This window comes from Notolepis coatsorum, assembly GCF_963971535.1.
Source record: "Notolepis coatsorum genome assembly, chromosome: 1".
NCBI lineage: Eukaryota > Metazoa > Chordata > Actinopteri > Aulopiformes > Paralepididae > Notolepis > Notolepis coatsorum.
Window position 1 is genome coordinate 299,164,720 of NC_140165.1, and position 14,294 is coordinate 299,179,013.

At 48.1% G+C, this 14,294-nt stretch overlaps 1 protein-coding gene across 1 annotated transcript in view; it reads right to left on the reverse strand.

Annotated features, from left to right (window-relative positions):
- Window positions 1-488: 488 nt before the first annotated feature.
- LOC311240001 (roundabout homolog 1-like) overlaps window positions 489-14,294 on the reverse strand; it is a 21,709-nt gene continuing 7,903 nt past the window's right edge. Inside the window, exons 4-9 of the mRNA XM_084328493.1 lie at window positions 14,145-14,294; window positions 12,617-13,146; window positions 10,744-10,908; window positions 2,821-3,096; window positions 2,344-2,546; window positions 489-1,767 (exon numbers count right to left, since the gene is read on the reverse strand). The exon at window positions 14,145-14,294 is cut by the window's right edge and continues 96 nt beyond it. Of these exons, the coding sequence (XP_084184619.1) occupies window positions 1,753-1,767; window positions 2,344-2,546; window positions 2,821-3,096; window positions 10,744-10,908; window positions 12,617-13,146; window positions 14,145-14,294 (1,339 nt within the window). The 3' untranslated portion in view covers window positions 489-1,752. The remainder of the gene's footprint in view (window positions 1,768-2,343; window positions 2,547-2,820; window positions 3,097-10,743; window positions 10,909-12,616; window positions 13,147-14,144) is intronic.

A 14,294-nucleotide genomic window follows, 5' to 3' on the forward strand; every position in this document is an offset into this window, starting at 1 on the left:
CTCCTTGGGGGGGGGGGGGGGTGTTGTGATGGTGTTGAGGTACAGTGTGGCCTTTCAGGCGAGCCGTGGGCTCGAATGGATTTCAGATTAAAATGTGATAGATGCAGTGACATTGAGCTTTATGACGGCAATGCTTTTCCATTATAGCTATGATAAAAGTGTCAATAAAAGAAACGTCGCGTTCAGAATATCCCTCTCCTATTACTTTGACGAATAGTATGCCATATCTCCATAACTGTTTATGGTCCTTTATCTTGTAGGCTACGCTGCACTACGGTCCTTTTTGTGTGCTGAAACAGACATGAAAAATCGATACTGTAATGTTTAAATATATTTGTCGTATAAACCTTCAGTATTCATGTTCAGGGTAAAAAGTTATTAACATGTAAGCGATTCACGTGATAAAAGACAAGAGGAACATGTGTAGTTTGAACATTTTTTATTCATAATTTTTTTTCATTTTTTTTTTAAGTTCTTTTTACTTTTTTTGCTTTACGAAACAAATGTTTGCAGATGTCCTATGAATAAACAACAGCACCCTTTTTCCTAAGAGCAGGGGTCCGTCACCCCTCTCTTTCCCGCGAAAGGAGACTCTCCTTGCTCAACCACAACCTCTCCAGGTTCACAATGTGACACCTGTTTCCTGTGTGTTACATTCTTTTTAAGTGCATTAGTAGACAATGTAACCATTTTAATTCATGTGCAATGGCTGGAACTATGGTCAATGCTGGAAAAAAAAAGATATTTACATTGCTGCTATGACCCACATTATCTGTCTATTTATCACTTGAGCTTAGCATCAGAACCGGAGAGGGAGCCAATCACAACACAAGGAGTCTCCTTTCGAATACAGCCATCGTAAACAGCCTGTCACCTACATCATCATCATCATCATCATCAACATCGTCACCATCATCATCGTCATCATCACCAGGATTAACTAGACTCTCTTGTCATTACCTGTTTTGTTCCAGTAAGACAAAAAGGTTAATAGATAGAATGGTTTAAAATAAAGTTTAGTGATTGTGCTTTTAAAACCAAAGTAAAACAAATAACAAACAGACAACACAGAACATAACAGTGCATTACATAAAAAAAGGACCAAAAACAAAAACAAAAATAAAAAAATCCCAAAGTGGCACTTTTCTTAGGGCGGCTAAATAATATAGCAATTTACAACATGGATGGAAACGATAAAATAATTATATTTACTGGCATAATAAAATTATAATTTGCAAAATAAAAACAAGGAAGACAAATTTGAGGTACCACAGTGGGCGAATAAACAAAAGGACATCATGTTTACACGTATATTTACAGGACACACCGCCCCTCTCTGCTTGCAGCTATTTTATTACAGTAACCTTTTGACTGTATGGCCTTCTCTGTGGTTCTTGTCAAGGCAAGCCGAGTCGTGGCAACGTCTGGAGAACAATCTTACTCCATATTGCATTGGAATAAAACATAAACGTACTACTGCGTGTTTTGCTTTTGAAATGCACCTTTAATCCTCGGTTCTCCATTTTTTTCTTTTTCGTTTTTTTTCCCCTCCTTTTTTTCTCTCTTTTTTAAATGGACATAGAAAATGATAAGTTAGAAAAAAAAAACAATTGGTCTGTTTTTCCAGATGTAAAGAAACACTATTGTTGTACAATATAATGTCAGCCAAACAGGATGGTGAAATACTGAGATATTTAAAATGGTAAGAGAAACAATGGCGCTCCACTCCTCCCCGTTGCTCCTGTCTGGTCTTCAGCTCTCCACCATCTGAGGGGAAAGAGGACATCAAGTCAGACGATGAACATTTCCCTTTTCAGAACGGTGGGTAGTCGGTATTACTATCACACGATATGCTGTCAGCGCTGTGATTCTGTTGTACTGATATTCAGTATAACTGCACAACCTCAAGTGTGATATTGCTTTTTTTCAGAATCAGAATCAGAAATGTCTTTATTGCCAAGTAAGCTTGCACATACAAGGAATTTGTATTGCATTAAAGTAGAATAAATCAAAATGGAATATATCATTTTTCTTTTTAATAAAATGAAACCGTTTTATGCAACGGTTCTACAATCACCATTAATTAGTTAACAGTAATAACAACAGATTTGTTTGTTTGTTTGATCATTTATTCAGCTCCGCCAACAAATTGTTCCACAACTGCGCTCAGGAATGTGGACCGTTGCCTAATAATTAACGGTTATTAACAAAACAGCTGTGCGGCGGCGGAGTGATACATATAGTTAAAAGTCCCAGTGCTGCTACACTGAATATCAGCACTCATGGAATGCCTCTTGTCCAATCAAATGACTTATTGTATAAATTGATGTCATCCAATCATACCTCTAGGTCTTCTTCTGGCTGGAAGGCCCCTGTGGTGTTGAGGCCCATGTCGGCCGGGTTCCTGCGGGACGCCCCCCCGCCCCCCTCGCCTCTCCGTCGCCCCCCTGAACCCCGGGAGGACATGGAGCTGGAGGAGCTGGGGTCCCGGGGACTGTTGACAGTGGGGAACTGTGGCCGGCTGTAGGGCAGGATGTCTTCTGAACCTGCGGGGGACACAGAGACACTGTACGGTCAACAACTATAATAATAATAAACAATCAACTGCAGATAACCACATACTGTATCTGTATTATGGACAGTGTTTGGCAGGCTACTTGGAAAAGTGTAGTGAGCTAAGCTACCAGTTACTCTGCATGAAATTAAGCGTCACTCCACTGAAGCTACCCCCTACCTGTCTGTTGTCCTGGATACAGTGTGTGGTTTGGTGTCAGTACCTGTCTGTTGTCCTGGATACAGTGTGTGGTTTGGTGTCAGTACCTGTCTGTTGGCGTGCCTTGTTGCCCGCGCTGCCCTCATGTTTATTCCCTTTGCCTCCACGAGAGCCCTTCTGTCTCTCCTGAGCCTCCCTGCGCTCCGACGAGCTGGTCCGGGGGTCCGAGCCCTCCCTGGGCCGACAGCCTCCCGAGACCCCTCTCTTTTCCCTCCCCTCGCCTCCCTTGGGGGACATCATCCCCCGGCCCTCCAGGGCCACCTTGGCGGGGTGCGTCGGGGACTTGAGACCCGCCGGCGGGGGGATCGGGGGAGGTGGTAGGTCTGGAAGGATAAACACAGGAAGTAAAACAACATTAGCCAAACCGGAGATCGGGGGAAAACACGGCTTAGCGGCACCAAACGGCCGCGGCGGAAAAACATCGGCCTGTGTACTCTGTGCTTCTTTAATGTGTATGATCTGTCACTCGGCTGTCTCACACCTGCTAGGTGACACACAAACACAGCTGCGGCTTGTGTACAGACGCTCGGGGAGGCGCGCACAGCCGCGGCCAGCGGAAACTCCTATCAACAGTTGCTAAATAGAATAAAGAGCGCCAGAGATGTTAAATCCGGGGGGGGGGGGGGGGGATGATGAGATTTTGAGAGAGAGAGATAGAGAGAGAGACCATGGAGGAGAAGGGAGAGAGAGAGAGAGAGAGAGAGAGAGAGAGAGAGAGAGAGAGAGAGAGAGAGAGAGAGAGAGAGAGAGAGAGAGAGAGAGTGACGGTCAGCAGCTGGCTCCTCCTGACCCGCTCCACTTCCCCCGTCGATGAATCAATGCCGTCTGTCCTTGAGCCATTATTCATATGAGGCGCGGCCCGCGTGGGCCGCCTGAGCACTCGCACCTCCCACGCGCACACACACACACACACACACAGCCGCGCAGACACAAACACGCAGACAAAAGCCTTTTCCGCCGTGACGCGCCCCGCGATCGATCGGCTTTTCATCTACTAATCAGCTTCCTACTTGAAGGATGGCTTGGTCGGCGGCCCCCGCGCTCCGTAATCCGCGCGGGATTAGAAAGTTAATAAACATGGCAGCGCTCGCGCTGACGCTCGCCCCCTCGCATCCCAATGTCCACCTTAGGCTTCTTAAACAACTATGTGACACGCGGGGCCAGACTCTGAGCGGTGAACGGAAGACTTTATTAACTTTTCTTTTAGGACTAAAAGGGAGGTGGGCGGCCGTGTCGTTGCTACGGCTTGTTGGCTGAATCAGGCGGCATTAATACACTTTCCTGATTATCCTCCACCTCTCTGTCCACTCCCCCGGAATACAAAATGGGGGCCGGTCAATATCATACGGCAGGGAGGCGTCTGCTGCAGCTCTTTTCTTTTTTATATCTCCCCTGCCTCCCCGAGTCCGGCCTCGGTCAGAGTCCGATCAATGCCGCCGTCTGTGAGATATAGCTCACTACTGCAGAAGAGGAGAGGAGAGAGAGCGGGACCGGCTCGATTTATGAGGAAATATAGGTGAGGAGGACATGAGCCTGGTGTCGGAAAATCAACTAGCCCTGATACAGAGTGTCTTCTCCTGATACAGAGTGTCTTCTCCTCCTGATACAGAGTGTCTTCTCCTGATACAGAGTGTCTTCTCCTGATACAGAGTGTCTTCTCCTGATACAGAGTGTCTTCTCCTGATACAGAGTGTCTTCCTGATACAGAGTGTCTTCTTCTCCTGATACAGAGTGTCTTCTCCTGATACAGAGTGTCTTCTCCTGATACAGAGTGTCTTCTTCTCCTGATACAGAGTGTCTTCTCCTGATACAGAGTGTCTTCTTCTCCTGATACAGTGTCTTCTTCTCCTGATACAGAGTGTCTTCTCCTGATACAGAGTGTCTTCTCCTGATACAGAGTGTCTTCTCCTGATACAGTGTCTTCTTCTCCTGATACAGAGTGTCTTCTCCTGATACAGAGTGTCTTCTCCTGATACAGAGTGTCTTCTCCCCCTGATACAGAGTGTCTTCTCCTGATACAGAGTGTCTTCTCCTTATACAGAGTGTCTTCTCCTGATACAGAGTGTCTTCTCCTGATACAGAGTGTCTTCTCCCCCTGATACAGAGTGTCTTCTCCTTATACAGAGTGTCTTCTCCTGATACAGAGTGTCTTCTCCTGATACAGAGTGTCTTCTCCCCCTGATACAGAGTGTCTTCTCCTGATACAGAGTGTCTTCTCCTGATACAGTGTCTTCTCCTGATACAGAGTGTCTTCTCCTCCTGATACAGAGTGTCTTCTTCTCCTGATACAGAGCTCTTCTCCTGATACAGAGTGTCTTCTCCTGATACAGAGTGTCTTCTCCTGATACAGAGTCTCTTCTTCTCCTGATACAGAGCTCTTCTCCTGATACAGAGTGTCTTCTCCTGATACAGAGTGTCTTCTTCTCCTGATACAAAGTGTCTTCTCCTGATACAGAGTGTCTTCTCCTGATACAGAGCTCTTCTCCTGATACAGAGCTCTTCTCCTGATACAGAGTGTCTTCTCCTGATACAGAGTGTCTTCTCCTGATACAGAGTGTCTTCTTCTCCTGATACAGAGTGTCTCTCCTGATACAGAGTGTCTTCTCCTGATACAGAGCTCTTCTCCTGATACAGAGTGTCTTCTCCTGATACAGAGCTCTTCTCCTGATACAGAGTGTCTTATCCTGATACAGAGTGTCTTCTCTTGATACAGAGTCTCTTCTCCTGATACAGAGTGTCTTCTCTTGATACAGAGTCTCTTCTCCTGATACAGAGTGTCTTCTCCTGATACAGAGTGTCTTCTCTTGATACAGAGTCTCTTCTCCTGATACAGAGTGTCTTCTCTTGATACAGAGTCTCTTCTCCTGATACAGAGTGTCTTCTCTTGATACAGAGTGTCTTCTCCTGATACAGAGTCTCTTCTCCTGATACAGAGCTTCTCCCAAAGGGTCCTGTCTAGCTCCACAGAGTCTGTTACGAAAAAACTAGAAGAAGTAGAATTTCACTTCACCCAAACAGATGTATTTTTTTGTATCCACTTTTTCTCCCATCCCAATTCGTTTGTGCCAATTCTCCCCTCCCCTGTCTTGAATGTTGCTCGACTATGCCCCCCACTGGCCGGTTATAGGGAGGATAGAAGCCTTGCATCACATGTCCCCTCCGATACACGAGGAGGCAGCCTGTCACATATTTTCACCTGCCAGCGCGGACTCTCATTGGCGAGGTGTAACGTGTGGGAGGCTCACACTACCCCCGCCATTTCCTGCTGTGCAGGCGTCCCCCAACCGACCTGTAGGAGTCGCTGTCCACAACGTCCAGATTACCACCCATCGACTTCCACCCGCTAACTCTGCCAATTGAGTTAGTATGACGGCTGGCCCAAGCCGGAGGCAACGCCGACAGCCGGAGTCGAACCCGGTGTCTCTTGCGTTGGTGACGAGCGCAATGTCCGCTGTGCCACCCAGCCGCCCTTTTACCCAAACAGATGTCTGTATTATTTCACTTGGCTACTTTTGGGGGGGCGGCGACAGGTCTCACAAGTATTATTGGAAGGAAACATGCCGAGCAACCCACTCGTGAGAAGAAGAGGCCATCTTTTGATTTTTTTTGTTCCAATGGAGATTTTGCGGTATATACTCGTGTTTGACTACGTCCCAACGTTTATTTGCGCGCGGGAGATGTGGCGCCTGTCACCCGCTCCGAGAGTGGCCAAGTGAAATACTACAGACATCTGTTTGGGTAAGTGAAATTCAAACGTGCTTTTTGTAGGGTGAATGCCCCGTGGAGCTAGACAGGACCCCCCGCCCGGGGAGAAAACGGGTCCTGTATCATCAGACCTACAGCATCGGTGGCCCCAGACGAAGAGACCATTAGAGTGGTAGAGCGAGAGTAGGGAGCGGCTCTGAGGCGGCTTGGATTTCTTAAGGAGTCGCAGAGGAATCCCATCGACGGAGACCGGGGGGAGGAGGGGTTCATTCCAGCGTGGAGGGTAGCTAGGGGCATTAGAGCCATACATGAATCATGCCAGGGAATTTAAAACCCGGGTGTCACCATATCCACTGAGCAAACAAGAGCAGAACGAGGAGGTCAAAGAGAGGTAAGGAGGAGGAGGAGGATGGGGTATGGTATAGAGAGAAGGGGTGCTTCCTGAGCTGGTCCACTTGTCTCTGTGCGGTTTTATTGCCCTCTTAACTGCCGGTATTTACGTGTATTTATGTGTTGGCAGGCAGGACTGCTCGTCTCCCTGCGACCTCCAGCGCAGGCTGGACTTCAGGCAGAGCGAGCCCAGGCGTTGGGCGGCACATAAACAACCGCAGAGAGACAGGATTATGAATAAACGAGGTGTTCAATTGTACATGTGTTTAGCGGGGAAACGACACAGCTCAGTGATTTCCCTTCCTCCTGCTTCTTCTCTCCTGTTCCTCCTCGACTCCCTACTGTCACACGGCGCTCCTCCAACCTCCTGACCACAGATGGGGGAGCGGGCAGGCGGCAGGGTTGGACAGGGGGGGGGGGGAGGCAATAACCTCCAAATGAAAAACAATCCATTCAGATCAAATGCAATCTGCGGGGGGGGGGGGGGGGGGACTGACGGTCAGTTGGAGCCCGAGAGCCGTCAGTCTGTCCCCTCGTTCCACAAACAAAGACGGAGGAGAGGAGAGGGAGAGAAGGAGGGAGGGAGGGAGCTGGAGGAGAGAGCGGAGGAGAGGGATGGAGAGATTACTTCAAAGGGAGGGGCAGCGGGTGGGGTGGAAGGCAGGATGGAAGGATGATGGAGGAGGGAGGGAGGGATGGAGGATTTGCTGCAGTGATATAGCTGGTTTGGCTCCCAGCGCGCTGGATATTAAATCTCCCTGTCAAGTGCTTCCAACACACAAGGACACCTGACACTAGGAGGGGAGCCAGCTCCTGGATAACACGGCACGCCAGGAGGAGTGAGGCACGCACACGCAACACACGACAACACGCAACACACAACACGCACACACATACATACATTGCATTTTGTTTTCCATTTTAGTACTCTAGTTTTGTATATTGTATATTTATTTGTATAGTGTTTTGGTCTTATCTCTTTTACCTTTTTACTGTATGAAGCACAATTCCAGGAGGGTCATACAGAACCAAGCATTTCACTGCAATGTACCTAATATGTACAAATAAAACAAAACTTGAACTTCAAGCTCGTTCACACACACACACACACACACGCACACGCACACACGCACACGGATGAAATAACATTCAAAAGCTTGATCGTGAATGGAAGGAAGAAAAAACCGCGACAAAAAGGAGTGTCTCTGCCCTGGTGTACGTTACAGAGACCCACGCTGAGAAAGAGACACAGTCCATTTGACTGTAACAAGGATAAACCCTCCTCTGTTGCCGCCCCCACCATTCCTGCCCGCGCCTCCTGCAGAGTGGAGGGTGGCACTTCAATAAAGAGCCACAGGAACCTGAATCAATTTCATTAGAGACCGGAGAGGAGAGACAACCCTGTGTCAGCAGAGCATGCTGGACAGAGCTCCCCTGAGAGACCTCTCTCTCTCTCTCTCTCTCTCTCCCCCTCTCTCTCTCCCTCCCTCTCTCTCTCCCTCTCCCACTATCTCTCCTCCCTCCTCCCTCTCTCCTCCTCCTCCTCCCTTTCTCTCTCTCTCCCTCCCTCTCTCTCTCTCCCACTCTCTCTCCCTCCCCCTCTCTCTCTCCTCCTCCCTCTCTCCCTCCCTCTCTCTCTTCCTCTCGTTCTCCTCCTCTCTCTCTCTCTCTCTCCCCCTCTCTCTCTCCCTTCCCCCTCTCCCCCCCTCTCTCTCCCTCTCCCACTCTCTCTCCCTCCTCCCTCTCTCTCTCCCCCACTCTCTCTCCCCCCTCCCTATCCCCCCTCTCTCTATCCCTCCCTCCCTCCCTCTCTCCCCCCTCCCTCCCTCTCCTCCTCCCTCTCTACCCCCTCCGCCTCCCCCCCCCTCTCTCCTCCTCTCTCCCCCTCCCTCTCTCTCCCCCTCCCTCTCCCTCTCTCTCTCCCCCCCTCTCTCTCCCTCTCTCTCCCCCTCCCTCCAGAGTCCCTCCTCTCCTCCGTGTCCCTGGTGGTCCCCCGCCCACCACCACTAACCCCCGCTCTGCTCAGCACTGCCACAGATGAGGAGTGATGCCACACACACACACACACACACACACACACACACACACACACACACACACACACACACACACACACACACACACACACACACACACACACACACACAGACACACACACACACACACACACACACACACACACACACACATAGACACACAGACACACACACACACACACACAGACACACGCAAAAGGGGGAAGATGATTAAAACTCTGGCAACGATACACACACACTCTCCATCATCCATGGACAGTGAGTCTGAGGCGGTGTAGCAGTATCCTCTGCATGCTGCAGGGTGGGGCCGGGGAGCCAGCGGCCGCATGAGCAGGAGAAGACACGGTACAGTTCAGGAGCTATTACCAACAATAAATAATAATAATGACGACTAATAATCTAATAATAACAACGACTGAGCTCATCTCGTATCACAGCGGTAGAGATGTCTGCGTGTCCCTGTCCTTTCACGATGATACGACACTCTCCGTGACTGAGAGTAACTAGTGCATCTTCCATGACTGAGAGTAACTAGTGCATCTTCCGTGACTGAGAGTAACTAGTGCATCTTCCATGACTGAGAGTAACTAGTGCATCTTCCGTGACTGAGAGTAACTAGTGCATCTTCCATGACTGAGAGTAACTAGTGCATCTTCCGTGACTGAGAGTAACTAGTGCATCTTCCATGACTGAGAGTAACTAGTGCATCTTCCCATGACTGAGAGTAACTAGTGCATCTTCTGCGACTGAGAGTAACTAGTGCATCTTCCATGACTGAGAGTAACTAGTGCATCTTCCATGACTGAGAGTAACTAGTGCATCTTCCATGACTGAGAGTAACTAGTGCATCTTCCATGACTGAGAGTAACTAGTGCATCTTCCATGACTGAGAGTAACTAGTGCATCTTCCATGACTGAGAGTAACTAGTGCATCTTCTGCGTTTTGGTGATGTTAGATGTAGGTTAGGTAGATGTTAGTTTGGCTAAGCTGCCTGCCACGTACTCACAACATCTGACTCTTGACCTGTGTAGCATGTCACGCCTGCTTCTCTCACCCATGTTAGTTTGTCTACCAAACCACTACGGTTGAGGAGCTGGCAAAAAAAACAAGCACCTCACGTTTTTTTTTCTGAATGTATGTAGTATATTTAAAAAAGCTGTGACAATAAAATGATCTGAATGGCTAAGTAGAATTGACACAGAGCCTGGTGTACTGGCTAATAAAGCAGAAATGCCTTATAGCTGCAATAATAGTTTGCAGACCACTAGAGGGCAGCAAGGAGTACACTCTCTCTCTTTCTCCCGAAACCAAAGACTTGTCTTCTTTGGCCAAATAGTAATCATTCTAAATACTGTACATCACGTATAAACACAACACTGCCTTGCTAGCACAATACTGTTGCAACTAAGATATTCACTGAAAGAAAGAATTGTTTTCGTGCTACAATACAAGATTTCAACTGCAATACATACAACCTTCTCTTGGGCATTTCCTGGTTGTTAAACAAGGAGGTATAAAAAGGCCAATAGCGAACATTAAATATTTAACCTACAAACATAATACTCTTCTGACAGCACAATATTGATGTCATTAATATTAATACAATAATATGTTTTTTTACGGCATAGGTTTATCAACTGCAAGAGTGCTTTCATAGAACGGTTGGAAAAATGTCAACAATACTGGAATAACAACAGACTGGTCGCTGGCAGCGGCAGGGTGGACTGAGTGGGACGCCGTGACTCAGCGAGAGCGTCTGATGGTTTTGAAAATGTGGAAAGAAAATGATTTATTGGCTTTTTTAAACGAATCCTTAATAATAATAAAAAAATATGTACCTTCAGGGTAGGGCTCACGCCGCTGGTTTACTTGGTGAGCTGCAGGATGCTGCTTCTGTTTCTTGGGAGGCCTCTTCTGCATGACCGCCGTGCTCATGTTACTGTCTGTAGACACCGGGCTGGCTGGACGGAGGCCCGACGGGGGCATTTGGTACTTTCCTCGTGCTGAGGGAAGAAAGGAGGGCGTGTACGGGTCAATTAGTGGCGTCTTTTAAATCACTTCTTAAACCTTTCACTACCAGGGGTAGGGCCCGACAAGCCTAGTGCTTCTCCCTTGCCCTTTTCGGACAATTGGACAATGCTGCAATAGCAGCTGGTAAAACGTTGGTGATTTATGGAATGACCGTTGTTATGTGTCCAAAGCCCGAAATAAAAAATAACTGAACTGAACTGAACTACCACACTACAGAAGGTTAACCCTTTCACTACCACACTACAGACAGTTAAACCCTTTCACTACCACACTACCGACAGTTAAACCCTTTCACTACCACACTACAGACAGTTAAACCCTTTAACTACCACACTACAGACAGTTAAACCCTTTCACTACCACACTACAGACAGTTAAACCCTTTCACTACCACACTACAGACAGTTAAACCCTTTCACTACCACACTACCGACAGTTAAACCCTTTCACTACCACACTACAGACAGTTAAACCCTTTCACTACCACACTACAGACAGTTAAACCCTTTCACTACCACACTACAGACAGTTAAACCCTTTCACTACCACACTGCCGACAGTTAAACCCTTTCACTACCACACTACCGACTGTTAAACCCTTTCACTACCACACTACAGACAGTTAAACCCTTTCACTACCACACTACAGACAGTTAAACCCTTTCACTACCACACTACAGACAGTTAAACCCTTTCACTACCACACTATACAGAAGGTTAACCCTTTCACTACCACACTACAGAAGGTTAACCCTTTCACTACCACACTACAGAAGGTTAACCATTTCACTACCACACTACAGACAGTTAGACACTTTCACTACCACACTACAGACAGTTAAACCGTTTCACTACCACACTACCGACAGTTAAACCCTTTCACTACCACACTACAGACAGTTAAACCCTTTCACTACCACACTATACAGAAGGTTAACCCTTTCACTACCACACTACAGAAGGTTAACCCTTTCACTACCACACTACAGAAGGTTAACCATTTCACTACCACACTACAGACGGTTAATCATTTCACTACCACACTACAGACAGTTAAAGCCTTTCACGATTAACCGTCTGTAGTGTGGTAGTGAAAGGTTAACCTTTGGTAGTGTGGTAGTGAACGGGTTAAAAGGAACACGGCAACATTATGGGAAATACGCTTACCGGAGTCAGACGAGAACATAGTTACCACTTTCCTCTCTGTGTGTTCAGTAGAAAGCTAACCCGGCTGTAAGCTAGCCTAGCTCAGCACAAATGAAAGGAAGTGGATACGGACCGGCTAGCCTAGCCGTTGGCTGGAAACACCTCTCCCAGAGTTTTAAACTAGGCTAGCTAGCCGATCCGTATCCATTCATCTGTGCTAAGCTAGGCTAGCTTGCAGCCGGATAACTTTCTACTGAACGCACAGTAGAGGAAATTGGTATCTATCTTCTTATCTGACTCTGGAGAAGACGGTAAGCGCATGATGTCGGCATGTTCCTTTAAAAATATATTCATATTCTATCCATTCAGAATATGAACGTAATGCTTTCCCCCCCTCACTTTGATTTTTCTTTATTGCACTTTTGTTTTGCAAAATGCTAAATAAAGTGTGTTACCACCACTACTGCTATCACATGCTCCTTCTGCTGCCTGAGAACGCTTGAAGAGCGAGCGTACTGATCAACAGGTCTTTACCTTGGGGTCCCCCTCCGAGCTCCGGGCCCTGGGAGCCGCCAGGGTACTTGGCCACCTTGAGGCCCGCGTACTCAGCGGCGGCCGCCACGGCCTGGGCGAAGTCGGCGTCCGTGAAGAAGGAGCCGTCCGACGAGCTGACGGCGCTGGACCTCCCCGACGACACGTTGTCCTCCTCGGAGGCCGAGCCCCAGCCGTTGATCATGGAGCCCGTGACCGAGCTCTCCAGGTCGCCCACGCTGGACGCCGGCGTCTGCTGCTCCAGCCCCCGCAGCAGCAGCCGCCGCGGGTGCATCTGCGGGTGGTGGGGGTGGGGGTGGGTGTGGTGGTGGTGGTGGTGATGGTGGTGCACCTTCGCCACCTCCGCGTCTGTCTCGTCGCCTTCCTCCTCCTCTTCCTCCTCCTCCAGCATCTCCTCCTCATCCTCCTCCTCCATGCCGTCCGTGTCCAGGGCCAGCGGGCTGGAGATGTAGCCGTACGTGTGCGTGGGAGACAGGGGCCGGGGGGGCGCCGGGGGGCTAACGGTGTGGCGTCTGGGGAAGGCAGGACACGTGGCATCAGTATCACTTCACGGCTAATACACTGGATATGCTGCATGGATTATTAGGTTTATTAGTAAAACCTTTATGTTCACCTCTGCTTTCTAACCTAATCAGTTTTTATGCCTTGTTTTTGTGCCTTTTTTTGTAAACCTTTAAAAGAATATATATATATATATATATATTATGCTGTAAAGGTACATATTTATGTAGACAATGGCTTTTCCAAAGCATTGTGATTTAATTAACTGGTTATGTGCCTTTAACGTAGACAATGGCTTTTCCAAAGCATTGTGACGTATGTATTTATAATTTTTTTAATCTATTTAATGTAAAGGACCGTTAATTGTCTCTGCGTGAAATGCGCTATATAAATAAACTTGACTTGATTAAGTGCCTTTGAGATTAAGTTACTGAATTGACCTATCTCAAGCCCTGCCCTCTTTTCCTGATCCTCCAATCACAACTCCAATCGCAACAGTTGTGATTGGAGGATCAAAAAAGAGGGCAGGTTTTGAGATTCAATTCAGTAACTTAATCTCAAAGGCACTTAAAGGAACACGCCAACATTCCAGAGAGAACCAAGAAAATAGATACCAGTTTCCTCTCTGTGCGTTCAGTAGAAAGCTATCTGGCTGCACGTTAGCCTAGCTTAGCACAATGAATGGAAGCGGACAGCGCCGGTTAGCTTAGGCATTGTCCAACTAACACCTCTCCCGAAGGCTAACCGGCACTGTCCACTTCCATTCATTGTGCTAAGCTAGGCTACCATGCAGCCAGATAACTTTCTACTGAACGCACAGAGAGGAAACTGGTATCTATCTTGGTGTCTCTCTCTGGAGAAGACGGTAAGCTAATTTAAATAAAATATAAAATGTTGGCGTGGTCCTTAAATCCCCCCCCACTAGCCAATCACACGGGTGATGATGCTATTGCATCCTGATGATGGGATTGACATCATCATCATCAGAGTGCGCCCCTTGTCTCCGCACCTGCGTTCATGGCTGTCGGGGGCGTCCTGCAGCATGGGCTGCATCTCCTCCAGGGGCGAGGGGGTGAGGGTGGCCGTGGACTGGTGGCTGTAGGACACGGCGGCGGGGGACGAGGCCGCTCCGCGGACGGGGGGAGTGGGCCCCCTCTCC